The following is a 27,399-nucleotide window of genomic DNA, read 5'->3' as shown; positions in this document are numbered from 1 at the left end:
GGTACCGGCTACCGTGGTACTCGAACCCCTGGGCCTGCTCCTAACGGTCCCTGTATAGGGGTCGGTTCCACCTGGCAGCTCGCCCGGGGTCCCTCGGTGCCACGGTCCAGAGGGTCCACTCTCGGAGCTCCCGCTCCTGACCACCCACGCTAACAGTACGATCAGGCCATGGACTCCGCCGGTACTATGGCTGCTACCCAGAAAGAGTTGCTATTCCTACGGGAGAATCAGGGGCGCATTATGTCAATCATGAAGTCGATGGACACCCGTTTGTCGGCCTTACAGGTGGCCGATCCTGGAAATGCCACTCAGCTGGCCAGTCTCCAACAGGAGCTGGGCCAGCAGCAAGATACTCAAACCCACATTTTGTCCTACATGGCCTCCTTTGATAGTCGCTTGTCGGCCCTCCAGGCTGCCGCTGCAGTGCCGACTCCTCCCCCTGCGTCTGCTGCTCATCCGACGCCCCGCCTCGCCAAGCCGCCTCGTTTCACCGGGGATCCCAAGCTCTGTAGGGGGTTCTTAAATCAGTGTAGTCTCCACTTTGAATGGCTGCCGCAGCAATATCCCTCGGACCGGGCCAAAGTGGCCTTCATCATGTCCCATCTGGAGGGAGAGGCCCTTTCTTGGGTAAACCCGCTCTGGGAACGTGACGACCCGGTCGTTTCGAGTCTCCCGGTTTTCCTGGATACGTTTCTTAAGGTTTTCGATGAGCCGGCCCGGTTAGCCTCTCTCACTGAGTCACTCTTTAACTTACACCAGGGCTCTCTCACGGTCGGACAGTACGCTATTCGCTTTCGCACTATTTCCTCTGAGCTCGGCTGGAATAACGCAGCTTTGGTGGGGGCATTCTGGCGCGGTCTTTCTAGTAAAATAAAGGATGAACTCGCTGGTCGAGATACACCGTCCACCTTAGAGGACCTTATCTCGCTGGCTACCCTCATTGACCTGCGCTTCCGGGAGCGCGCTCGGGAGTCAGTGAGAGACAGGCGCTCCTCCAGGTCAGTTCTTCCTTTCACTCAGTCGGCCAGTTCACGTTCAGTCGGATCTTCTTCCCTCTCTTCGGGTGAGCCCATGCAGATAGATCATCTCAGGTTGGCCGAGTTACGTCAGAGAGAGAGACGGGCACAAGGTCTGTGCCTCTATTGCGGTCATTCGTCACACTATATCCGCACCTGTCCTAAGAGACAGGGAAACGACTCCACCTAGGTCAGGTAAGAGAGGCCTTCCTAGGTGATGATGATGATTCCTCTCAACCCCTTACGATTTCTGTGCTTTTGGTTTCAGGAGGGAGGCGTGGTTCCGAGGTGGCCTACGTGGATTCGGGCTCAGCGGGTAACTTCATTCGGCCGGAAGAGGTAGACAAATACCAAATTCCTGTAGTCACTCTATCTAACCCAATTCAGATTGCCACCGTGGATGGCAAACCGCTACAGGTGACCGTCACCTTGGTCACTGAAGAGGTGGAATTGCAAATCGGAGCCTTACATCGAGAGAAGATAGCCTTTTACGTTTTACCTAAGCTCTCTCACGCCATTCTACTCGGTCTTCCATGGTTAAGGACTCATCAGCCTGTTCTCGACTGGTCTTCTGGGGAGATACTCCGCTGGGGGCACCCGTGCCAAGCTCGCTGTCTGACTCCTGTCCGCCTGGCGGCCGCTCCACGGTCGCCTCCAGACCTCCCGGGTCTTCCTCCAGCTTACAGCTCCTACGCCGATGTTTTTGATAAGAAGGAAGCAGAGGTCCTCCCTCCACACCGGCCGTTTGACTGCCCAATTGAACTTGTTTCTGGTTCAACCCCCCCAAGGGGCAGAATCTACCCTCTGTCTCCCGTGGAGACCACCGCCATGTCCGAGTACGTCCGAGAGAACCTCGCCAAAGGCTTTATACGGAAATCCTCTTCGCCCGCGGGAGCTGGGTTCTTCTTCGTCAAAAAGAAGGACGGGACTCTACGGCCATGCATTGACTGTAGGGGCTTGAATGAGATTACCATCAAGAACAGGTACCCTCTTCCACTCATTCCGGAACTGTTTGACCGTCTCAGAGGGGCTCGGGTCTTTACCAAGCTGGACCTCAGAGGAGCCTACAATCTGGTCCGTATCCGTGCAGGTGACGAGTGGAAGACCGCTTTCAACACTCGAGATGGCCATTACGAGTACCTGGTCATGCCCTTCGGTCTTTGCAATGCTCCTGCAGTCTTTCAAGAGTTCGTCAACGAGATCTTCCGGGATCTCTTGTACTCCTGTGTGGTCGTGTACTTAGACGACATCCTCGTCTTCTCGCCGGACCTCTCGTCCCACAGAAAGAGTGTCCGCCTGGTGCTTCAGCGTCTTCGGGAGAACCGTCTGTATGCAAAGATCGAGAAATGTCTCTTCGAACAGACCTCTCTGCCATTTCTGGGATACATTATCTCCGACGCTGGTCTAAGGATGGATCCCGAGAAGTTGTCTGCCATCCTCAAATGGCCTCGCCCCGTCGGATTAAAGGCGATACAACGATTCCTCGGGTTCGCCAACTATTACCGGCAATTTGTCTCCCACTTCTCCGCGATCACAAGACCCATTTCTGTGCTCACCCGTAAAGGGTCTACTTCCAAGGATTGGTCTCCTGAGGCAGAGGAGGCCTTTCTGTCCCTAAAACGGGCTTTCTCCACGGCTTCGGTCCTGCATCGCCCTGAGAGCGATCGACCTTTTGTACTCGAGGTGGACGCTTCCTCGACTGGTGCCGGGGCGGTGCTGTCCCAGAGAACCGCCTCTGGTCGCCTGCACCCTTGTGGCTTCTTCTCGAAGGCCTTTTCTCCATCCGAGTGTAACTACTCGATCGGTGACCGGGAACTTTTGGCCATCAAGTTGACCTTGGAGGAATGGCGCCACCTCCTGGAAGGAGCTGTCCATCCTTTTGTCATCTTCTCGGACCACAAGAATCTGGCCTATCTCCAGTCTGCCCAGAGACTAAACCCTCGCCAGGCCAGATGGTCTTTATTTTTTGCCCGATTTGATGTCGAGCTCCGATTCCGTCCTGGCAGCAAGAATTCCAAAGCCGACGCCCTGTCCAGGGTCTTCCAACCACACGAATCCACGGAGGAACCGTCACATATCATTGATCCCACTAGGATCATCACCGTGGCTCCAGTGAACTGGCTTACTCCTCCGCCTGGCAAGACGCTTGTGCCAGATAATCTCAAGCAAAAGGTTCTTCTATGGGGGCACTCCTCCAAACTGGCCGGCCATGCCGGAACTAAGAAGACCCTTGATCTTATCAAACGTCACTACTGGTGGCCCTCACTTCGCCAAGATGTACTCGATTTTGTGGCTTCTTGTCCATCCTGTGCAAAGAACAAGGTACCACGGAGATCTCCGTCTGGCTTGTTGCTTCCGTTGCCTGTCCCTACGGTTCCTTGGGAGAACATCGCCATGGATTTCATCACCGACCTACCCTGCTCTGCGGGCTGCTCAGTCATTCTGGTGGTGGTGGATCGTTTTTCCAAGATGGCTCACTTCATCCCTCTGCCCGGTCTTCCCTCAGCGCCGGAGCTGGCCGAGATCTTCATTCATCAAGTCTTCAGGCTTCATGGACTACCTCGACGCATTGTGTCTGACCGAGGGGTTCAGTTTACCTCCAAGTTCTGGCGTTCGCTTTGTAAGCTTATGAACGTTTCCCTCGACTTCTCCTCGGCCTACCATCCACAGTCCAACGGACAAGTAGAGCGTACCAACCAGACGCTTACGGGATACTTACGCCACTTCTCTAACGCCCACCAGAACGATTGGGTCAGCTTACTCCCCTGGGCAGAGTTCGCTTATAACAACCATGCTGGTGAGTCTTCGGCCAAGTCTCCGTTTTTCATTGTTTTTGGCAGACATCCTGGTGTCCCTCTTCCGATAACCCCTGCCTCTGAGGTACCCGCGGCCAATGCCTTGTCCTAGGAATTTTCTAAGATTTGGGCTGAGACCAACACATCACTCAAGAGATCCGCTGATCAGATGAAGAACTATGCAGACAAAAAGAGGTTGGATTCTCCTCCGTATCGTGTTGGCGACAAGGTCTGGCTCTCCTCCAAATTCGTCCGACTAAAACTGCCCTCCTACAAGTTGGGTCCACGCTACATCGGTCCGTTTGAAATTCTGGGACGTATTAACGAAGTTGCCTACAAATTGAGGTTGCCTGCTTCGCTCCGGATCCCGAACACCTTTCACGTCTCTCTCCTGAAGCCTGTGGTGCTGAATCGTTTCCATTCCTCGCTTGATCTTGGTCCTCAGCCGGTGGGTGCCGACGACGTTTTTGAAGTGCAGGACATCCTCGCTGTGAAAAGGGTTAGAGGTAGGACTTTCTTTCTCGTTGATTGGAAGGGCTTTGGCCCTGAGGAGAGATCCTGGGAGCCTCGGGAGAATATTAATGCTCCCCGTATCCTCAAGAGGTTTCTTGTTAATCTCCGGGGGGGGCGCCTTAGGGGAGGGGGTACTGTTACACCGCTCCGCCATACTCACCCGGCCTCCGCTCCCACGCCGCAGTCGCCCTCCGCTCCCACGCCGCAGCCTCTCTCCACCCGACGGCCGCGGCGGTCACCTGAGACAGACCCGCGACCGATGCCTTCCCTGCATGCTATGCGCATGCGCCATAGGCCGCGGCCGCGCCTCCTTCCTGCTTCTTATGCTCCGGCTGTGCCCTGACCCGGAAGCACATTTGGACCAATGACTGACCAGACGGGGCCATATCAGGCCGCTTCCCCCTGAGGGAGGCGCCTGATCGTTGTGTTTCCTGACACTCTGGCCTCGCTCCATCGTGCACACTCTGCTCCTGCAGTTCCTGTCTCGGCTGCTCTTCACAGCAGCTTCTCAGTCCTGCTACCCGTGTTCCTGCCGTCCTACTCCAGTCCTGCCTTCACTGTTCCTGCCGTCCTACTCCAGTCCTGCCTTCACTGTTCCTGCCGTCCTACTCCAGTCCTGCCTTGTGTTCCTGCCGTCCTACTCCAGTCCTGCCTTCACTGTTCCTGCCGTCCTACTCCAGTCCTGCCTTGTGTTCCTGCCGTCCTACTCCAGTCCTGTCTTCAGTGCTCCGGCCGTCCTACTCCAGTCTCAGTCTTACTCCGGTCCATCCTGAGCCGCCCCTCTCGGTACCGGCTACCGTGGTACTCGAACCCCTGGGCCTGCTCCTAACGGTCCCTGTATAGGGGTCGGTTCCACCTGGCAGCTCGCCCGGGGTCCCTCGGTGCCACGGTCCAGAGGGTCCACTCTCGGAGCTCCCGCTCCTGACCACCCACGCTAACAGTAACCTTACACCAGGTCTTTCCTGTCACCCCCCCTCTCCAAAGGAATGTTAATTAGCTAGTGGAAAGAATTTCCTTTGAAACGTGCCCTCATCGATACATATGGGAGATAGTAAAATGGGCCTACCTCGGTCCCCGTTTGCGACAGAAAAATGAAACGGACATTTCTGTGACGTGCTCCGATCCGGCGTCACTACGGTGGTTCTTGCCAAGTTCTAGCCCCAACAGAAACCGAGAAATGGATTTCTCTTAAACAGCGTGACATAATTACTGCATGTTTGGTTTTGAATTATTGCCTTCGACAGGCTGGAAAAGATACTATGTGCGTGTTTATATGAGGTACCCTCTGCAAGATATAGTTATTATAAGTTTTGTAGTCAGATTCTAACTCCAGGAGTAAGGGGAGGACCATCACCAGACAGCCCCTTTTGGTGATGGCACAAGCCCAGACTTATAAGCAGGGCTGTGGAGTCGGTAAGCCAAACCTGCGACTCCGACTCCGACTCCTCAATTTCCCTTACACCGACTCCACGACTCCGACTCCCACACATATTTCTTATATTTAAGTGAAAAATTTATTGTAGTACAATGTGAACATCAGACATTTAATCATTTTTATGATCCAATAATCAAGATATTTAGATAGAACAGAATATATATTGGTGTACTACCCGGTTTTCATTCTTTTTGGTACAGATACGATATGGATAGACAAATATGGATAAATGGATAGAGCAGATTTCTAATCTGCTTTTGCTATTGAAAACATTATCTATGAGCTCAAAAACCTTTCAGGTGATGCAGTTTTTTAAAAAGATGATCAACTTTTGCAGCTGAAAAACGTATACTCAAAAAACACAGGAAAAATGCTGTGTGTGAATGTAGCCTTAGATCAGGAATATAACAGCCATTTATAGGACATTTCATAACTTTCCCAAACTCCTATGAAAAAATATTCAGCACATCCTGCATTGAATTACTGTACCCAATTTATTATATATTTTAGGAGTCGGAGTCGGTCCATTTTATACCGACTCCAACTCCGACTCCACCAAAATGAGCACCGACTCCGACTCCACGACTCCGACTCCACAGCCCTGCTTATAAGTCTGCAACTGATCCACCCTAGTTAGTTGCTGCTTGGGAGCTCTGTGCCACAAGACGTCATCCATGAACTACGATGTCTGGCTCCATCCCCCCCCAGCATGGTTCTGCCTGACTTGCCTGAAATGATCTAAGTACCATGTGAGTGTTTTCTTCTTTAACCCTGTTTTATTTTTAATTGCGTTGTACGTATTCTTATTGTCTCATTTTGTAAAGCTTTTTTTTTTTTATCTTCTATAAAATTTATTAGTTCGGCTCCTTGCTCTGTGACGAATTCATGCGCCTATAAGCTAATTATGCTACTAATTTTGAGGTTTGCTACGGACCCTCTTAATTAACTTATTGATTAAGAGAATCGTAGCCGGTGGCAGCGAAGTGTGATTTGGCCGGGTGGGCTAGCTGGCAGTGACGGAAGGGGTTTATAAGTTGATTGTGGCTGCGGCTGAAGCATTTATAATTCCCTCACTGCAGCGGCCTAATCGCCAGTGCACAACAAGCAGCCCGTCCGGCGACTAATTATTCTAGGTTTAGCTCCCTGACTGATCTGAGGATAAGGTGGGCGCCGAAGAGCTGCGAGTTCCAAAGTGGAACTGAGAAATGGGATACCCATAAATCCCGACAGCTTGTAACATTGTGGCAGTGGTGGGATAACCAAAATAAACCCCCCTGCTGTAAATTGTTAGGGCAAGACTAGCTTGCTGTTTTTATCACATGGTGACATCTGTGGTATAACTAAGATAAGCCCCCTTGCACATGTGATAGCCGTGTGTGCCTAAAGGTCACATCCCCCGTCGGTGACATAGCGGTGTCAGCAATGGGATCTTGACACACAATAAAGGAGTGGTTCTGCAGGTGGGGACCACAGACCACATCTTGGTACCAATGATTTCTGGCTGATGTTTTGGTCACTTTTGAATGTTGGTTGTGCGCTCACTCGTGGTAGCATGAGACGGACTCTACAACCCACACAAGTGGCTCAGGTAGTGCAGCTCATCCAGGATGGCACATCAATGCGAGCTGTGGCAAAAAAGGTTTGTTGTGTCTCAGCATAGTGGCCAGAGGCTGGAGGTGCTACCAGGAGACAGGCCAGTACACCCAGAGACGTGGAGGGGGCCGTAGGAGGTCAACAACCCAGCAGCAGGACCTCTACCTCCGCCTTTGTGCAAGGAGGAGCACTGCCAGAGCCCTACAAAATGACCTCCTGCAGGCCACAAATGTGCATGTGTCTGCACAAACAGTTAGAAACCGACTCCATGAGGAAGGCCACAGATGGGGGTTGTGCTCACAGCCCCTCACCATGATTGGCAAATTCGCCACTGGTGCCCTGTGCTCTTCATAGATGAAAGCAGGTTCACACTCAGCACATGTGACAGACGTGACAGAGTCTGCAGAGACTGTGAAGAGCGATCTGCTTCCTGCAACATCCTTCAGCATAACCGGTTTGGCAGTGGGTCAGTAATGGTGTGGGGTGGCGTTTCTTTGGAGGGCCGCCCATCCCTCCATGTGCTCGTCAGAGGTAGCCTGACTGCCATTAGGTACCGAGATGAGATCCTCAGACCCCTTGTGAGACAATATGGTGGTGTGATTGGCCCTGGGTTCCTGCTAATGCAATAGAATGCCAGACCTGATGTGGCTGGAGTGTGTCAGCAGTTCCTGCAAGATGAAGGCATTGAAGCTATGGACTGGCACGCCCGGTCCCCAGACCTGAATCCGATTGAGCACATCTGGGACATATGTCTCGCTCCATCCACCAACGTCACGTTGCACCACAGACTGTCCAGGAGTTGGCGGACGCTTTAGTCCAGGTCTGGGAGGAGATCCCTCAGAAGACCATCCTCTGCCTCATCAGAAGCATGCCCAGGAGTTATACGGTAGGGACGTCATACAGGCACGTGGAGGCCACACAATATTGAGCCTCGTTATGACTTGTTTTAAGGACATTACATTTCAGATGGGGTCCACACACTCTCAACATTCCACTTTTATTTTGTGTGTGACTCCAAATCCAGGCCTCCATTGGTTAATAAATTTGATTTCCATTGATGATTTTCGTGTGATTTTGTTGTCAGCACATTCAACTTTATACAGAACAAAGTATTCAATGAGAATATTTAATTCATTCAGATCTAGGATGTGTTATTTGAGTGTTCCCTTTATTTTTTGAGCAGTGTACAGTATTTAGAATTGAGAGTCCTCAGTGGTTGATACCATCTTTTCAGTTAGCCATTAAAAGGTAACACATTGCAAGCTTTCAAGTAGAGTTGAGCGACTTTGGTCGGATCGGGTTTCATGAAACAAAACTTGTTGCAGATGAAACTGGTCCGACTAGGGCAAAAAAGGTCGGAGTTTCGTCCGAAACCCGACCGCAATGCAAGTCAATGGGGAACAAAAGCGGATGACATTCATCCACTCAATACCGACTTTTATTCCCCATTAACTTGCATTGGGGTCGGGTTTCGGACGAAACTCCGACTTTTTTTGCCCTAGTCGGACCAGTTTCATCTGAAACAAATTTTGTTTCATGAAACCTGATCCGACCAAAGTCGCTCAACTCTACTTTCAAGACTACTCAGGTCTCCATCAGGATAAACTAATAAAAAAATCTGAAGAATCACATATTTATACACAGCACAGAAATTATGCAATAGATAAGACAAGTGACATAAAGCAGACCTATCATTATAGGAGAGTGATAAACAGTTGTGGCCATAAATATTGGAACAGTTCATAGATAAGGAGTGTGAATGTTTTCTTGTCCTCTGATCGGGGTCTCTGTTCTGTGTTGTAATGCCCCCACAAGGTCTGGGGTGCACATTCCTTAATTGATGTAAAAAGACATAAATCCATGCGACACATTCATTCCTGCATTGAGATTCTTCTCAGTCACCGGCTGTGGCTGATATGTAGGTGGTGTAGTCCGGCCATATCACAATTGTGTGATCACCATTTTTCCTCCTCTCAAAACTGTTCAAATGACTTTTGGGCATTGAAAGCCCTTTTCTATAGAACTTGCAACCTGGAGGATCCACCTACCCTCTGGGATTAGAAGACGCTGACTGTAACCTTCCCAGGTCTGTAAACTACAAAGCCAAATGACAACGTATCTAGGATCTGCTGACAAGTTAGGCTAGTTTCACACTAGCATATCTACACAGCGCACGGCGCCGCTAAGCCCCACCCCCTCCGGTCATCTCCCTACTATCACACCGCTGCATGCGATCTGCACACCCTATCTTTAGCATAGGGTGCGCAGACCGAGCGCTGACCGTGCGATAGTAGGATTTCTGCGTGCGCTGCGCACTTTTGAAGGTGCGCCGAACGCAGCATGTTGCATTTTGGTGCGCTCGGCGCACCTTCAAAAGTGCGCAGTGCACGCAAAAATCCTACTAGCGCACGGTCAGCGCACCCTATGCTAAAGATAGGGTGTGCAAATCGCATGCAGCGATGGTAGGGAGGAGATGACCGGAGGGGGCGGGGCTCAGCGGCGCTGTGTGCTGCGTGTAGATACGCTAGTGTGAAACTAGCCTTAGAAAATCACTTGAAAAGTGCTGTGATGGGTCTGTAAGAGAAAGCGGAGGGTAATGATGCTGTTGACTTCCTAGATCCCTGATATCTTATTGGATGAATCTACCTTCTCTCCCTTCTGTGCTGCTGAATGTCTCATATGGTCCCTACAAGACCAGGTCCAGTCTTTCTGGCCAAACTTTGCTTTTATGATCGACAACATTAAATGTGCAACTGAATTTCTGTGAAAGAACAAGAGTTTCCATTTATCCTGACTTTTTGATTTGTATTAAAACTAATTTCAAGGATTGTGATAAACTACATAAAACCCTTACACCTGAGCCATGATATATCTCTAAGCTGTGCGTGGCTCATGGCTGTAATATACATTTATTCACACCTGCAGGAGATGTGTTGGCATGGCTCGAGCCCTGGTTTCATGGATTCACTCCACGTCATAAATTACATTGTTTTCAATCCTAAGGAATTCAGATTACTGCACAATCTCTCCTGAAATGGGGAGCAATACTATAATTTTATTTTCTCTAATCTTCTGGTCAGGACTCATAGTAGCTTCAATGGTCCACCATAAATGAATGCCGCTCCAGTTTACTCCAGCAAAAGAACACCGGCGGCACCTGTCCAGTATCATCTATCTCTTACTTATAGATGCTACTACTCAGGCAGCGCCATCACCGGTGACATTTTGCTGGATGTAATTTTATAAACCTCACAATAGCCACAATATTATAGGCATTATCAACAATAATATCAACACTATTATATGCATTATGTAATAATGGGGGACAGGTCACTGAGGGATCAGGAACCTGTCATAAGCCAATACAGGTGCATATGTAATCAGAGAAGCACAAAGCCCCGCCCACAGCCCCACCCGCAGCCCCGTCCCAGAGCATGAGAATCTCATTAACTGAAAACTACAAATACAGATTAAACAACGACCACAAGACGGATTTTATCACCAGGTGTCATTGTAATCAGTATAACGGCGCCGACCTGACAGTGTCTGTAGGTTACTGAGCACAATCCTGCTGACAGGTTCCCTTTAAGACATCTCTGCATTATTATACACAGTTCTCTTTAAATGTCTAATATTTCTTCTTGAATCTCATCTGACAGAAAATATTGGCCATTACGATAGTTTAGATTGTGAAGTCACCGAGATCCGTCCGCTAATTACCCCAGAGAGGTTTCACCACTAGTTACTCATTTATTACTGATGAAGACTGTTGAGTTTGATCATTTCAGTAGATGTTATTGTCTATAGTCACAGTTTTTGACTACAGTAGTTAGTGTCCAAAATACTCGGGTTTAACCACTTCCGCAACCTGTTTTGTGTTCCTAATCAGGCCCCATTTTTAAAATCTGACGTGTGTCACTTTGTGGTGATAACTTTGTAATTATTCACAAAGGATAATAGAAAACAAATGGATCTTACAAATTATATTCTAACTTCGTACAATACCCTATACACGGTTGTACAGTACTGTCTGGGCACATGGCAGTGTTCAGAAGGGAAGGAGCGCCATTTAGCTACTGGAATGCAGATCTTGCTGGAATAGTTTGCAGACACAATGTATTGGGAGCACTGTTCGTTGTCACCTGGCAGCTCAAAAGATGTCCACCATGAACATGCTTGGCACTATCTTCTCTGCTTTCCATATCCCAAGGATTGCCTTGTTCATCGCCCTTTAACACCCTTACATGGATCTGGACTTACACATGGACCCCTAGACCTGGACCATGGTGTTACCTGCTATTCTGTGGTATTAGATGGCAAGAAGAATAGTCAGGTAGCTGGGTCAGAACCAGAAGGACAGAATTAGAAGACAAAAGAGTAGTGAATAAACGGGCCACGGTCACAACAGAAAACAAATACACAAGTTGTGAGCTGAGCACAGACGACTAAACCCCAAAGGAGAACAACACTGTATCTTGCAGAATCTGGCAGTATGCTTTGAGGTTTAGTAGGGTGTGGTAGTTTCCCGTTGGTGGAAGTAGGGAGCAGATTACTCCAGCTGTAGACCAGGAACAGATCCCAGATGAGATTAGACATATCATATGCAGAAGCCCTAGTATAACTAAATGCTTGAAAACCAGAATAGTCGAAATCCTCGTAAAGTGATTCCATTTTATAAATTAATTCACTGAGGGTTTTAATCTATTGGAGGAGTGAATATTTTGACTCCACAGCCACTTTCCAGAAATTAACACCCAGTGGATGTTGGAGAGTGAAAATTACACATTTGCCATTTTATTACCCAACACATAGTGCCTAGATTGTGCTCCAGGAGACACACACCATAAATTAAGTGGATTCTTCTCACTATAATATTGCTAAATGCAGAGATCCTAAATGTTGTTTGGGCACACTGCAAGGCTCAGAAGTGAGAGCGGATTTTGCTGGATTGGTTTATAGAAACCCTGTTGCTTTTCAACAGCTTTGAGCTACTAATAGTGTGGGAACCACTGTTTTTACATTGACAGATGATGGACCTGAATGGGAACTTTTTTTTGTGGCCGGAGAATTGGTATTATTTTTGCCTACGTAACATTGATTGGTTTCTTATAATTCTATATTTGGGAGGCAGAATGAACAAACAGTTGAACACCACACACTACTGGTTCATCCTATAAGGTTTTCTATTAGACTGTGAACTATCATTTTTCTTGGTGAATAGTTTTTTACACAGCTTGCCATTTTTATGGACAGTTTAAGTAGAAGTGTTCAAAAATATAAAACTCAAGGATATTTTATTAAAAAATAATTGCTTTTTGTCTTAGCAGATGACTGTACCAGGAGATCAGAGGTACATCTGACATCTTCAATTTTTAAATCTGATGATCTTGAGATCCTTCAAGATACAACTGAAGAGATTGCTTTTACTCCAGATATACCATCATCCATTCACAGCAAAGATCTGTCTTTTGATCCTATGAAACAGGTCCCATCTTCTGATTCATTACCGACTACTAAGGAAAATCAAAGTCACAAAAGAGGCATTAAAAAACAAACTGCTCCTAAACCAAAGAAGTCATTTTCCTGTTCAGAATGTGGGAAATGTTTTAAACGGAAATCAGTTCTTGATGGCCACCAGAGAACTCATACAGGGGAGAAACCTTTTTCCTGTTCAGAATGTGGGAAGTGTTTTAACCAGAAAGGGAGTCTTGTTACCCACCAGAGAATTCACACAGGGGAGAAACCTTTTTCCTGTTCAGAATGTGGGAAATGTTTTAACCGGAAAACAGTTCTTGATAGCCACCAGAGAGCTCATACAGGGGAGAAACCTTTTTCCTGTTCAGAATGTGGGAAATGTTTTACACATAATTCAGATCTGGTTAAGCACCAGAGAACTCACACAGGGGAGATGACATTTGCATGTTCAGAATGTGGGAAATGTTTTAGATGGAAAACAATTTTTGATAGCCACCAGAGAACGCACAGAGGAGAGAAGCCTTTTTCCTGTTCTGAATGTGGGAAATGTTTTAACCGGAAAGAAAATCTTGTTAGACATCAGAGCAGTCACTCAGACGAGAAGCCTTTTGCATGTTCAGAATGTGGGAAATGTTTTAACCAGAAAGTGAATCTTGATAGCCACCAGAGAACTCACACAGGGGAGAAGCCTTTTGCATGTTCAGAATGTGGGAAATGCTTTAACCACAAAGTGAATCTTGATACCCACCAGAGAACCCACACAGGGGCGAAGCCTTTTTCATGTTCAGAATGTGGGAAATGTTTTAGATGGAAAACAACTTGTGATAGTCACCAGAGAATGCACAGAGGGGAGAAGCCTTTTTCCTGTTCTGAATGTGGGAAATGTTTTAACCGGAAAGAACATCTTGTTAGACATCAGAGCAGTCACTCAGACGAGAAGCCTTTTGCATGTTCAGAATGTGGGAAATGTTTTAACCAGAAAGTGAATCTTGATAGCCACCAGAGAACTCACACAGGGGAGAAGCCTTTTTCATGTTCAGAATGTGTGAAATGTTTTAAATGAATAACAAGCCTAGATAGCCACCAGACAACTCACACAAGAGAGAAGCCTTTTTCCTGTTCTGAATGTGGGAAATGTTTTAACCGGAAAGATCATCTTGTTAGACATCAGAGCAATCACACATAGGAGAAGCCTTTTTCATTTTCTTAATGTGGGACTTATTTTACTTGGAAATCAACTGTTAATAAGTATCAGAGATGTCACCTAGGGGAGAAGCCTTTATGTTCATAATTTTGGAATAGTTTTAACCAAAATTGGATCTTCTTAAATGTGTTACCTCTTGTCATTCCTCATGTTTGCTGACAAAAGATAAAACTTAATCTTTATTAATTTCAATTGTAAAATTCTACCCATAATTCACCCCCTGAAGGTTATTCAGAAGGTGACTAATAGATGAAACGTATACCACACGTTTCAGTGTAAAGGGTGAGGTGACGTATACACATTCGCTCTCCAAGCCTCTCATTGCAATGGGTTTCATTGACCTCATCAAAGGCAACTCATCAGGAGACCATTTAATATTGACCTATATTCAAGCGAGATAGACAAAGAAAACCCCAAAATCATGTTATCCGAAACAGTCTGGTATATCCCAGACTTCAAACTATATACTTTGTAACTCGCAATAACAAGGCCTATGTAAAGCTTCCTATAATCTGTACTACAATCCAAGAAAAAGGGAGGAAGTATAAATAACACTGTAGAAAGACATGCAGTTAGCTAAAAACAGCGTTTATTGAATCAGAATAAAAATACATACTCATTGTATGGATCACAGAAGTATACATAAATACGGTGTGCACAATGGAGCCACCAACAGGGGTATCACTACAGGGAAAATGTTACTGTCATATAATTTAATTCTGGTGCACTGAATGATGGTCTGGAACACAGTACTGACAATATATAATCTATAATTACATCAATGCACCCCTCTTTTATTAGGGGGTGTAAATATTAAACAAGATCCCCAATAACATCATTAGTCATGTAAAAAGGATGATAATATAAGTAGGAACTGCCAAAAAGCATATGCAAATAGTGCACCACCAGCTGAATCTTCCCAAACTAGCTAGTGCATGGCATACTTGGGGAAGACTGACAATGTATAGGAATAGTGTATGTGTGTATATATATATATATATCTCTAGATTACAAAAGTGCTTAAGTGCTAAAGTGCAAAATGCAATAAGAAAAATATATATTATATAGCTAGTAGCAATATGTAAGAGACAAATCGCAAAGTCAGAAATCCCCTACCGTGGGGAGAACATATCGCAATGTGGGAGAATGCAAAAGTACAGCTGAAACAGTTAAATATGCATGGCAGCTCAATGTGAATACCTGACCTGTAGGTGGCAGCCGTTCCCCGACGCGTGTTTCGCGTGAGCTTCTTCAATGGGGGTAAGGACTTACAGGTCAGGTATTCACATTGAGCTGCCATGCATATTTAACTGTTTCAGCTGTACTTTTGCATTCTCCCACATAGCGATAGGTTCTCCCCACGGTAGGGGATTTCTGACTTTGCGTTTTGTCTCTTACATATTGCTACTAGCTATATAATATATATTTTTCTTATTGCATTTTGCACTTTAGCACTTAAGCACTTTTGTAATCTAGATATATATATATATATATATATATATATATATATATACACATACACTATTCCTATACATTGTCAGTCTTCCCCAAGTATGCCATGCACTAGCTAGTTTGGGAAGATTCAGCTGGTGGTGCACTATTTGCATATGCTTTTTGGCAGTTCCTACTTATTATCATCCTTTTTACATGACTAATGATGTTATTGGGGATCTTGTTTAATATTTACACCCCCTAATAAAAGAGGGGTGCATTGATGTAATTATAGATTATATATTGTCAGTACTGTGTTCCAGACCATCATTCAGTGCACCAGAATTAAATTATATGACAGTAACATTTTCCCTGTAGTGATACCCCTGTTGGTGGCTCCATTGTGCACACCGTATTTATGTATGCTTCTGTGATCCATACAATGAGTATGTATTTTTATTCTGATTCAATAAACGCTGTTTTTAGCTAACTGCATGTCTTTCTACAGTGTTATTTATACTTCCTCCCTTTTTCTTGGATTATATACTTTGTAAGTTTATAAGCCACTCCAGTGTCAGGAATAGAAAGTATGTTAAAGCACAGTATAATTATTGTGTTTTTCCTCCTATAGGGACTGCCCTAGTTTGGTAATGTAACAGCTGTCAGTTAGTAGTGCAGACAAATGGTCCTAGACAAAACTCAGTTTTCAAACGGCCCAATATATACCACTCAGGGAAAACTTACCTGCTCCGAAGATCATTAGCAGCTTCTAACTAATGGCCATGCTGCGGTCTGTCAGGGAATGAGTGCAATATCATTATAAAGACTAGGGATATGTGCAGCCATAATGTCTGGGAGATCTGTGCCATTATTTAGTGTGAATATGGAAATTATATCTGGAAGTTAAGTGTTCCCTGAGCGGTATATACTGTATTTTTACATACTATTTGTTCCTGACACTGGAGTGGCTTATAAACTTACAAAGTATATAGTTTGAGGTCTGGGGTCTGCCAATATGTTGTTAGTTTTCTGACTGTTTCGGATAACATGATTTTAGGGTTTTCTTTGTCTAGTCTCGCTTGAATATAGGTCAATATTAAATTGTCTCCTGATGAGTTGCCTTTGGTGAGGTCAATGAAACCCATTGAAATGAGAGGCTTGGAGAGTGAATGTGTATACGTCACCTCACCCTATACACTGAAACGTGTGGTATACGTTTCATCTATTAGTCACCTTCTGACTAACTTTCAGGGGGTGTATTATGGGTATAGTTTTAAAATTGAAATTAATAAAGATTAAGTTTTATCTTTTGTCAGCAAACATGAGGGTTTTCTTCTAGTCTCGCTTGAATATAGGTCAGTATTACATAGTCTCCTATTGAGTTGTCTTTGGTGAGGACGATGAAACCCGCAGAAATGAGAGGCTTGGAGAGTGAGTGTGTATACGTCACCTCACCCTATATACCGAGACGTGGTGGGGTACATGTTTTTTCTATTAGTCAGCTTCTGACTCACCTTCAAGGAGTGAATTATGGGTATAATTTTACATTTGGAATGAAGTGTGGTTTTATCCTTTTGTGAGTGAAATTTCTAATCAAGGGATATATATATATATATATATATATATATATATATATATACACACACACTCTAGCTGAAGAGCCCGGTGCTGCCCGGGCATAGTAACTAACTGTGGTTAGTTATAGCAAATTATAATTATAGGGCATAGTCCCGTGCCCATATGCCCATCATACATATTCTCCATCCCATAGTCCCATGCCCATATACCCATCACACATCCTTCATCTCATAGTCCCATGCCCATATACCCATCATACTGTCACGCGGGGCTTAGGACAACTAAGGCAGAAATACCCGGGGCCCCTGTGGTGTCCCTTTCACTAGGGGAAACCCTGTCTGACCCTCAACCCAGGGTTTTTGCTGAAGGTGCAAATGCCTGAGCCTCCACCCTTTCCTTATCTCCTGCTCAGCCCTGCACTTAACCCTCCACCCAGTGAGGAGACACACCACCAAAGCTCCCACACAAATAAGACAGACAGGGAGAACTTAAACTGCACTGCGCCGCACACACACAGGAATATACAGTAATGTGAACAGGGCACAACTAAACACAAATATGGGAAGGAGAAAGGATAACGACGGATCATACGACACCAGATACGAATCTCTCTCTCTGCAACACCTCCACTCCAGACCGGAACCACTTGGTAAGAAAACACAAGCTATAATCGGCGACGCCCATATGCCAGTATGACTATTTAAAGACCGTGGGCGTGACTAACCTTCCAACCTGGTCTCCAGCAGGATTAACCCCTGAGAGCCTGAAGATCAAGCTGGCGCCACTGAGGCTATAGTGGCTGGAGGTGGAACCAGTGGCGTAGCAACTGTTTGTGGCGCCCGGGAAGGTCGAAAAATTTGCCGCCCCTTTGGTCAATGATAATCCGGATTCCGGAAGCATCCGAAGAGCCCACACTACACTCAAAGATATAATTTTTAGTCTGCTACTAAAGGTACAGTCACACTTAGCGATCTACCAGTGATATGACGCGGTCAGGATCGCTGGTACATCGCTAAGTGGTCGCTAGTGAGCTGCCACACAGGCAGATCTCACCAGCGACATCGCTGGGGACGGGGGTCGCTACTTACCAGTCAGACGTGGCGATCCTACGTCCTCCCGCCCGGCTCCACGCTCGTCGCTCGTCTCGCCGCAGGAAGCTGACGACAAGAAACAGTCCTGGACGTTCTCGCGCGATCAGCGATAATCAGCGGGGGAGCGGGTCATAGGTAAGTATCACACACAGCGATGTCGCTAGCAATATCGCTATATCGTCACAAGTTATAGCGATATTGCTAGCGATATCACTTAGTGTGACAGTACCTTTACTCTGCTGTTATTATTTCTAAATTTCTAGACTTTCATCTTGCAGTTCTCTATATATACACGGGTATAGGATGTGTATGAAATCCAGCAGACCTGTGTATGCGGTCATACATGATGAGAGAGGAACCCCGGCCCCTGCACTCGGCTGGGGGCCACCGTACGGCTGTGTACTTAAGGAGCATCCCCAGAATGACAACCGATGGCGGCGGTGTGACATCACATCACTACGACCATTAGACAGGACGGCTAGATGAGGTCTCCACCATCATCATCTACGACGCAGGACAGAACACTGCAGATGATTGGTGGCATTGGACTGGCTGCAGCGGTCACGCGACACCCCTTCCAGACATTGATGACCATAGATTGCCCAAGACTCTGCTGTGAGCGTGATGAGCGGCGCTGATCCAGGGGGCAAGAATAGGATTTGGGGGTCTCGGCTTAATTATTCCACCTTGGACCCAACAATAAGTGATGGAAATCCCCTTAAACTGTGGTGTAGAGATGAGGAGACCACCCAGCACCGGCCTCACTATCAGGGGGTGCAGAGAATTGCCCCATTTATATCACATCAGGACTACAACCCCCCAGCAGACACCCCCACAGTAATGTGCCTGCCCCACACCCCAGGACGCAAGTAATGAGGGGCAGAGAACTGTTGACAGTACAGACCCCAAGGAGCCCTTGTGGGGTCCCAGACGAGGACTGTGGGCTGCCAGTGTGTGCGCCCACCTCCACCTGCCCTGCTGTACTGGGCACAGGAATGGCGCTGGTGTCGGGCACTCACACACCACCGGAGACCTCTCACCTTGTCAGACGGCGGCTCCGCCATGAATGAATGGGGCCTCGGCCCATCCTCCCGGGAAGGCTGCCAGCGTCCCCACTTCCTCCACAGCCCCCAGCGCCAAAGCCGCCTCAGTACCGAGGAGCAAAGGCTGGAGGGGGCGGGACGCTGCTGAACGACGTCACAGCCCGCCCCTTCTATCGATGGCGAACAGACCGCTCTGCTCAGCCTCATGTGCCCGCACACAGGCTGGCCTGATGCTGCTGCACTGTGCCTCCGCGCTTCTCCCACAGAGGAGATGAATTGCTGCTGCCGCGCCGCCCCCACACACGTGCCACCTGGGGCGGACCGCCCCCCCCACGCTACGCCACTGGGTGGAACTACCTCTGCCTGCCAGACGCTGTGGTGTGAACAGCGTCCGACATGACAGTACCCCGTCTTCTACGAGGGACCCCAGGGCCCTCAAGACTCATAGGACCCGGCTTGTCCGGATGACGACGGTGAAAAGAACTGACCAGCCGATCCACATGTATGTCTGAGGCTGGAACCCAAGACCTCTCCTCCGGACCATACCCCCGCCAGTGCACCAAATACTGAAGAGTACGGCGTACTACTCGAGAGTCCACTACCTTGGCGACCCCGAACTCTAAATCGCCATCCACCATGACTGGAGGTGGCATCGGCGTCGTGTCCACCAAGCCTACCACCTTTTTCAATAAAGCCCTGTGAAAAACGTTATGTATTTTGTACACAGCAGGAAGTTCCAACCGATAAGCCACTGGGTTAATGATGGCAGAAATCCTAAAAGGCCCAATAAACCTTGGACCCAGTTTTAAAGATGGAATTTTGAGTTTTATGTTCTTCGTAGCTAACCACACCCATTCACCCACACACAGGTCCGGACCTGGCACGCGTCTACTGTCAGCCACCCGTTTGTACCTGGCACTCATGCTCAACAAACGCTGTTTCACCCGCCTCCAGACTGATGACAATTGGGCTCCTAGCTGATCCTCCTCCGGGACACCCCCGGAGTCACCCTGACGTAAGGTACAAAACTGAGGATGTTGACCGTACACACAAAAGAATGGAGACTCTCCTGATGACTCTTGGCGGTGATTATTTAACGCGAATTCGGCCAGAGGAAGGAAAGTAGACCACTCCTCCTGGTTGTCGGACACAAAACATCGTAAATACTGTTCTAGATTTTGGTTCATGCGCTCAGTTTGTCCATTAGACTGTAGATGAAACGCCGATGAATGTGACAACTTGATCCCCAACCTTGAGCAAAAAGCTTTCCAAAACCTCGCCACAAATTGCGTACCCCTATCAGATACTATGTCAGATGGTACTCCGTGGAGTCTGACCACCTCCTTCACAAATACCTGAGCCAACGTCTTAGCATTGGGCAAAGAAGACAACGCCACAAAATGCGCCATCTTTGAAAAACGGTCAACCACCACCAGGATGACCGTGTTCCCTGCCGAGGCTGGCAAGTCAGTGATAAAATCCATGGAGATTTCTGTCCATGGCCTATTGGGTACCCCCAGAGGCTGTAGCGTGCCAGCAGGACGGGTTTGGGGTGACTTAGCCCTAGCGCACGTGATGCAAGCTGCCACGTACGAGACCACGTCCTGCCGGATTTTGGGCCACCAGAAACGACGCGATACCAGCTCTAAGGTGCCTTTCACCCCTGGATGACCAGCCAGTACCGAATCGTGGTGTTCCTTCAACACCTTAAGCCGAAGATGCAGGGGTACAAATGATTTGTTGGCGGGAAGTCCTGGTGGTACCTCCTCTTGGGCCTCGGCAATCTCCGCCTCTACCTCCGTCGTGAGAGCCGAGACCACTACCCCTTTCTGGAGGATGGGTACCGGCTCTTCCCGAGGTTCTCCCCCCGGAAAACACCTAGACAAAGCATCCGCCTTGGTGTTTTTAGCCCCGGGACGGTACGTCACAAGAAAATTGAAACAAGTAAAAAACAATGCCCAGCGAGCCTGCCTAGGAGACAGACGCTTGGCCGACTCCAGATAGAGCAGATTCTTATGGTCGGTGATAACTGTGACCTGGTGAGCCGCCCCCTCCAAGAAGTGTCGCCATTCCTCAAAAGCCAGTTTGATGGCCAACAACTCCCTGTTGCCGATATCATAATTCCGTTCGGCCGGCGACAGCTTCTTGGAGAAGTAGGCGCATGGATGCATCTCGCTCAAGGACGAGCCTTGAGACAGTACTGCCCCCACTCCCACCTCCAACGCATCAACCTCTACCACAAAAGGTTTAGACACGTCTGGTTGCACCAGAATGGGGGCTGAAGCAAAACTATTCTTCAGACGCTCAAATGCACGTATAGCCACCTCAGGCCAGTTCGCCAGATCGGCACCCTTTTTTGTCATGTCCGTGAGCGGTTTGGCGACAGTCGAAAAGTGTTTTATAAATTTCCTATAATAATTCGCAAACCCAAGGAACCGCTGGAGTGCTTTCAGACTCTCCGGCCTCTCCCATTGCAGCACCGCTTGCACCTTAGCGGTGTCCATTTTAAAACCGGCTGCGGACACAATATATCCCAAAAAGGGCAACTCCTGGACAAAAAATAAACATTTTTCCAGCTTAGCATAGAGCTGGTTCTCCCGGAGCAACTGTAACACCTGCCTAACATGCTCCAAATGAGTGTCCCGATCGCTAGAATAAATGAGGATATCATCCAGGTATACAATCACAAATCTCCCCAGGACATGAGCAAATACATCATTAATAAAATGTTGGAAAACGGCAGGAACGGTGGTCAACCCAAACGGCATAACCAGACTCTCAAAATGACCCTCAGGAGTGTTAAACGCCGTCTTCCACTCATCCCCCTGACGGACCCTTATGAGGTTATACGCCCCCCTGAGGTCCAGCTTGGAAAACCATTTCGCCCCCGCTACCTGGTTGAACAAATCCGGGATCAACGGCATTGGGTAGGGATCACGGATAGTAATCTGGTTTAACTCTCGGAAATCCAGACACGGGCGTAACCCCCCATCTTTCTTCTTAATGAAGAAAAACCCCGCTGCTACAGGCGAGGTCGAAGGCCGGATGTGTCCTTTGCTCACACTCTCCGCGATGTAGTCTTTCAGAGCTTGCCTCTCAGGACCAGAAATATTAAACATCCTGGCCTTAGGTAATTTGGCCCCGGGTTTTAACCTAATCGCACAGTCATAGGCTCTATGTGGAGGCAGTTCTGAGCAACCCTTCTCAGAGAAAACATCCGCAAAATCCTGCAAAGCCTCCGGCAGGCTGGGCGTCACGGCGGACACACATGTGGCCAAGCAATTGTCTTGGCAGAAACCACTCCATTGCACTATGTCCTGAGTTTTCCAATCAATTACCGGGTTGTGCCTGGACAGCCATGGAAAATCCAGGACCATTTGAGCTGGGAGATTACGGAGGACCCTACATGTAACCGACTCAGAATGTAGGACCCCAATGTGGAGTTTCACCTCTGCCACAAACTCAGTAATCTCCCCTTGAGGGAGGGGAACAGCATTAATGGTCACCACCTGTATGGGGTGAGGAAGTTTTTCGATCTTAAACCCGGCGGTGTGTGCAAACTCCTCATCTATGAGATTGGTAGCGGAACCGCTATCCACAAATACTGATATAGGTAGCTCTCTGCCGGCGATAATAACCTTGGCAGGGAGCATACATTGAGATACCATCATGGAGGATATGCATACGCTCAGTTGGGTCTCCTCCATACCCTCTGAGCTTAACAGTTTTCCGCCGATGTGACCCTCTTAGGTAGTACCGGGCAAACGTTAACATAATGACCTCTTTTACCACAGTAGAAACATGCTCCGGGCTTCCGGAATCCCGGAGCGCGAGGCTGAACCTGTGCCACGCCAGCAATCTGCATAGGTTCAGGGGACTCATCTACTTCAACCACACCTGCACCTCTGCTTTCCCACAGAGGTAGCGTCTCCTGTGCCCCCTGGCGAAAACGGCGATCAATACGTATCACCAAACTCATGGCAGACTTCAATGATGCCGGAGTCTCATACATCAGGAGGGCTTGTTTCACCCTCCCTGATACCCCATGAATAAACTGGCTCCGCAGTGCTGGGTCATTCCACTGTGTGTCTACAGCCCAGCGGCGAAATTCTGAACAATAGTCCTCTGCCAAGCGCTCCCCCTGGCGGAGGGCGCGGATTTTAGATTCCGCTAGAGCCAGTCGGTCAGGGTCATCGTAAATGAGCCCGAGGGCAGAAAAAACATTATCGACCGAATGAAATGTAGCAGAGTCAGCTGGTAAGGAAAATGCCCATGCTTGGGGGTCACCACTCAGTAATGACAACACCAGCCCTACTCGCTGGGCCTCATTACCTGAGGAGATTAGCCGCATGCGGAAGTATAATTTGCAGGCCTCCCGAAATACGACAAATTTGCTGCGATCGCCTGAAAATCGTTCTGGCAGCGGAAACTTCGGCTCTGCACCGATACCTGCAGATGCCGTTTGCACCTTTGCTACTACCAGGCCCTGCTGCTGAACTGCCCCTTTCAACTCGGAGACCTGTAAGGACAGCGCCGCCAACTGGCGGGTTATGGGATCCATGGACTCCTGAAAAAATGTGGGCCGATTATAATGTCACGCGGGGCTTAGGACAACTAAGGCAGAAATACCCGGGGCCCCTGTGGTGTCCCTTTCACTAGGGGAAACCCCAGGTGCAAATGCCTGAGCCTCCACCCTTTCCTTATCTCCTGCTCAGCCCTGCACTTAACCCTCCACCCAGTGAGGAGAGACACCACCAAAGCTCCCACACAAATAAGACAGACAGGGAGAACTTAAACTGCACTGCGCCGCACACACACAGGAATATACAGTAATGTGAACAGGGCACAACTAAACACAAATATGGGAAGGAGAAAGGATAACGACGGATCATACGACACCAGATACGAATCTCTCTCTCTGCAACACCTCCACTCCAGACCGGAACCACTTGGTATGAAAACACAAGCTATAATCGGCGACGCCCATATGCCAGTATGACTATTTAAAGACCGTGGGCGTGACTAACCTTCCAACCTGGTCTCCAGCAGGATTAACCCCCGAGAGCCTGAAGATCAAGCCGGCGCCACTGAGGCTATAGTGGCTGGAGGTGGAACTACCTCTGCCTGCCGGACGCTGTGGTGTGAACAGCGTCCGACATGACACATACATATCCTCCATCCCATAGTCCCGTGCCCATATACCCATCATACATATCCGCCATCCCATAGGCTCGTGCCCATATACCCATCATACATATCCTCCATCCCATAGTCCCATGCCCATATACCCATCACACATCCTTCATCTCATAGTCCCATGCCCATATACCCATCATACATATCCTCCATCCCATAGTCCCGTGCCCATATACCCATCATACATATCCGCCATCCCATAGGCTCGTGCCCATATACCCATCATACATATCCTCCATCCCATAGTCGAGTGCCCATATACCCATCACACATCCTCCATCCCATAGTCAACCATTATGACATCATAGCGAGCGGCGGGGCTTGCAACCTATGATGACATCAGCGTCGCCATGGCAACCATTATGACATAATGAGGGGCGGGGCTTGATACGCTCACACTTTTTTCCCATTATGTAGATAGGGGCAAAATTGTTTGGTGAATTGGAATGCGCGGGGTTAAAATTTCGCCTCACAACATAGCCTAGGATGCTCTCGGGGTCCAGACGTGTGACTGCCAAATTTTGTGGCTGTAGCTGCGACAGTGCGGATGCCAATCCCGGACACACACACACACACACATACATACATACACACACTTGAGCTTTATATAATATATATATATATATATATATATATATATAAATAATATTTTCTCAGTGAACTCATTCCTCATGTTTGGCCTCAATAAAATGAAAACACTCATACTCCTCTGGCGCGCCGGCTCCATTTCAGTGGTGTCGAGACTTTCTTTCCCGGGGCTTATGTGAGTTTGTCACAACACACAAGCCCTGCGCTTAATCGGCGGCAGCTTCACTGTTCCTGCCTTTGGATGTATTGAACATTAACAGAAAGCCAGGACTGCAGCTGCTCTGACTGCCTCATGATGCTTGATTTGTCCAAAAGTGGAGACATTGTGATATAGTAACATAGTTAGCAAGGCCGAAAAAAAGACATTTTTCCATCCAGTTCAGCCTATATTCCATCAGAATAATCAAATCCCCAGATCTACGTCCTTCTAAAGAACCTAATGACTGCAAGATACAATATTGTTACGCTCCAGGAAGACATCCAGGCCTCTCTTGAACCCCTCGACTGAGTTTGCCATAATCACCTCATCAGGCAAGGAATTCCATATTCTCACTGCCCTAACAGTAAAGAATTCTCTTCTATGTTGCTGGAAAAACCTCCTCCAGACAGAGTATGCCCCCTTGTGTCCGTCACATTCCTTGGTATAAATAGATCCTCGGAGAGATATTTGTATTGTCCCCTTATACAGCCTGAAAAGAGACCCAAGAACACAAGTGCCAACACTGCTGAAATGGTGCCAGAATAGGAGGTTTGTATAAGTATTTTTATTTTAACAGGACCAAACATGAGCAATGAGAAGGGGTTGTCCCAGGGCCGTATTTGCCACTAGGCACTCAAAGGCATGTACCTAGGGCGGGAGGTTGCGGGAAGGGGGCGCACCTGAGCAAATTTTTTTTTTGTTTTTTTAGCACGAGGGGTCGGCCCACCCACTCACCTCAGTCTTCTTGCTGCTGCTAGCACCTTCACTCTGCCCCCTGATCACATGACTATAACATCACCACAGGTCCTTCAGCTCTCCCTGCAACTTCCTGGTTGTGTGCAGCTCCTGTTCTCTGGTATCGGCCAGCAGCAGATTTCCGGTTCCCCCCATTCCGGTGAGATTACAGGAGGGTTTGGTGGAGTTTAGATGCTTGTAGTAAGTCTGTGAGAGGAGAGTGTACGAGGCTAAAGTTGGTTTCTTATTCGGCAATTTTTTCTTTTCCTTTTTTCTCCTTCGCCTCATTAGGGGACACAGACCATGGGTATTATGCTGCTGCCACTAGGAGGCTGACACTAAGTGAATACAAAAAATCTCCACAGTATACACCTTCCTGCTGGCTCCCAGAGAACCAGTTCATGCTTAGTGTCTGTAGGAGGCACACAGGTCTGGTTTTCAGACCATTCTTTTTTTTACTTCCACCATGAAGACGAGATAAGAGCGACGGACCCTATCTCCCCAAACCAACAACAGGCGAGCACGTGGAGTATCGCCTCTATGTATCCTCTCCTGCGACTTGGGACACCACGCCGGACACAGCCCTGTCCACCCTGAGGTAGTGAAACCCTAGGCTGCACAGAGATAGTCCGTGCGGCCCTCACTGCATCACCAATGCGGAAAACTGCGGTGATGGAAGGAGGCGGACAGTCCCTCTCCACCTCCCTAACAAAGAGAAGGTGAATCGAGGGTTCCCTGCACCATCCAAAGCAGCAGCAGAGAGCATTTTTTATTTTTCTCTGACCTGCTGGATAGAGCTGCGCACTCTGCTATCCGGCAGCTTCCGGGTTAGTGCCGGGTCTGAAGTGACTGGAGGGCTCTGCGCAGCGATCTGGGCGGGGAGGGGGTTTCTTTAATTCTCCCTGCTTGCCGGCCGGCAACAAAATTTTAGTCCCCGCCTGCAGCCTTGTGTAGGCCGCAACTCTGAGGCTCCGCCTGTGCTATGACGCGCTCCGGCGGTTCCGCCCACTCTTCAGGACGAGAAGCACCTCTGCAAATCTCAGCGGCCATTTTTCATCCTCCTGCCTCTTCCGGACACGAACTGGCGTCCGGAAGCGGCTACTCACACCTTCATCTCCTGCTGCTTCTGGACACGATCCGGAAGTGGTGACTGCCCGGCGATATATGAAGCTGATAACAGCGCTTTTCCAATGTGGACGCCTGGGATCTCAGGTTCTAGGTAAGGAGGCCCAGCTCCCTCCCCCTCTGCTGTATTCCCTTGCAGTCCCCAGGCGGGAATGTCCCTATTACATTCTTCACTAAGCCCGCGACCCCAAATTCGCTCACAATCCCTCCGCTGCCACTGATCCCAGTGTATCTAGCCCCACTGAGTGGGCTTCATCACTATCGCATTCCATGGCTTCTCTGGCCAAACAGATTGAATACCTCCGTGATCCATCTGTGGATCAGAGCATTCGCAGGACTGATACAGATGGATCCTCTGCTAGCAGGGGCTGCAAGCATTCTA

The 27,399-nt window shown here is 48.2% G+C and overlaps 1 protein-coding gene across 2 annotated transcripts in view; it reads left to right on the top strand.

Annotated features, from left to right (window-relative positions):
- The window catches only part of LOC141059288 (uncharacterized), a 37,934-nt gene extending 23,315 nt beyond the window's left edge, over positions 1-14,619 (top strand). The window contains exon 7 of one of the 2 annotated variants that reach the window (XM_073555615.1): positions 12,680-14,619. In XM_073555615.1, coding sequence (XP_073411716.1) covers positions 12,680-13,890 — 1,211 coding nt within the window. In that variant the 3' untranslated portion in view covers positions 13,891-14,619. Of the gene's footprint in view, positions 1-12,676 lie in introns of both variants that reach the window. The other variant, XM_073555614.1, reaches the window with a different exon arrangement.
- Positions 14,620-27,399: the final 12,780 nt, after the last annotated feature.

Source organism: Dendrobates tinctorius, unplaced genomic scaffold, assembly GCF_039654945.1.
Source record: "Dendrobates tinctorius isolate UK_male_01 unplaced genomic scaffold, ASM3965494v1 ptg000226l, whole genome shotgun sequence".
NCBI classification, from domain to species: Eukaryota; Metazoa; Chordata; class Amphibia; order Anura; family Dendrobatidae; genus Dendrobates; species Dendrobates tinctorius.
This window is presented reverse-complemented; position numbering and strand designations above follow the sequence as displayed.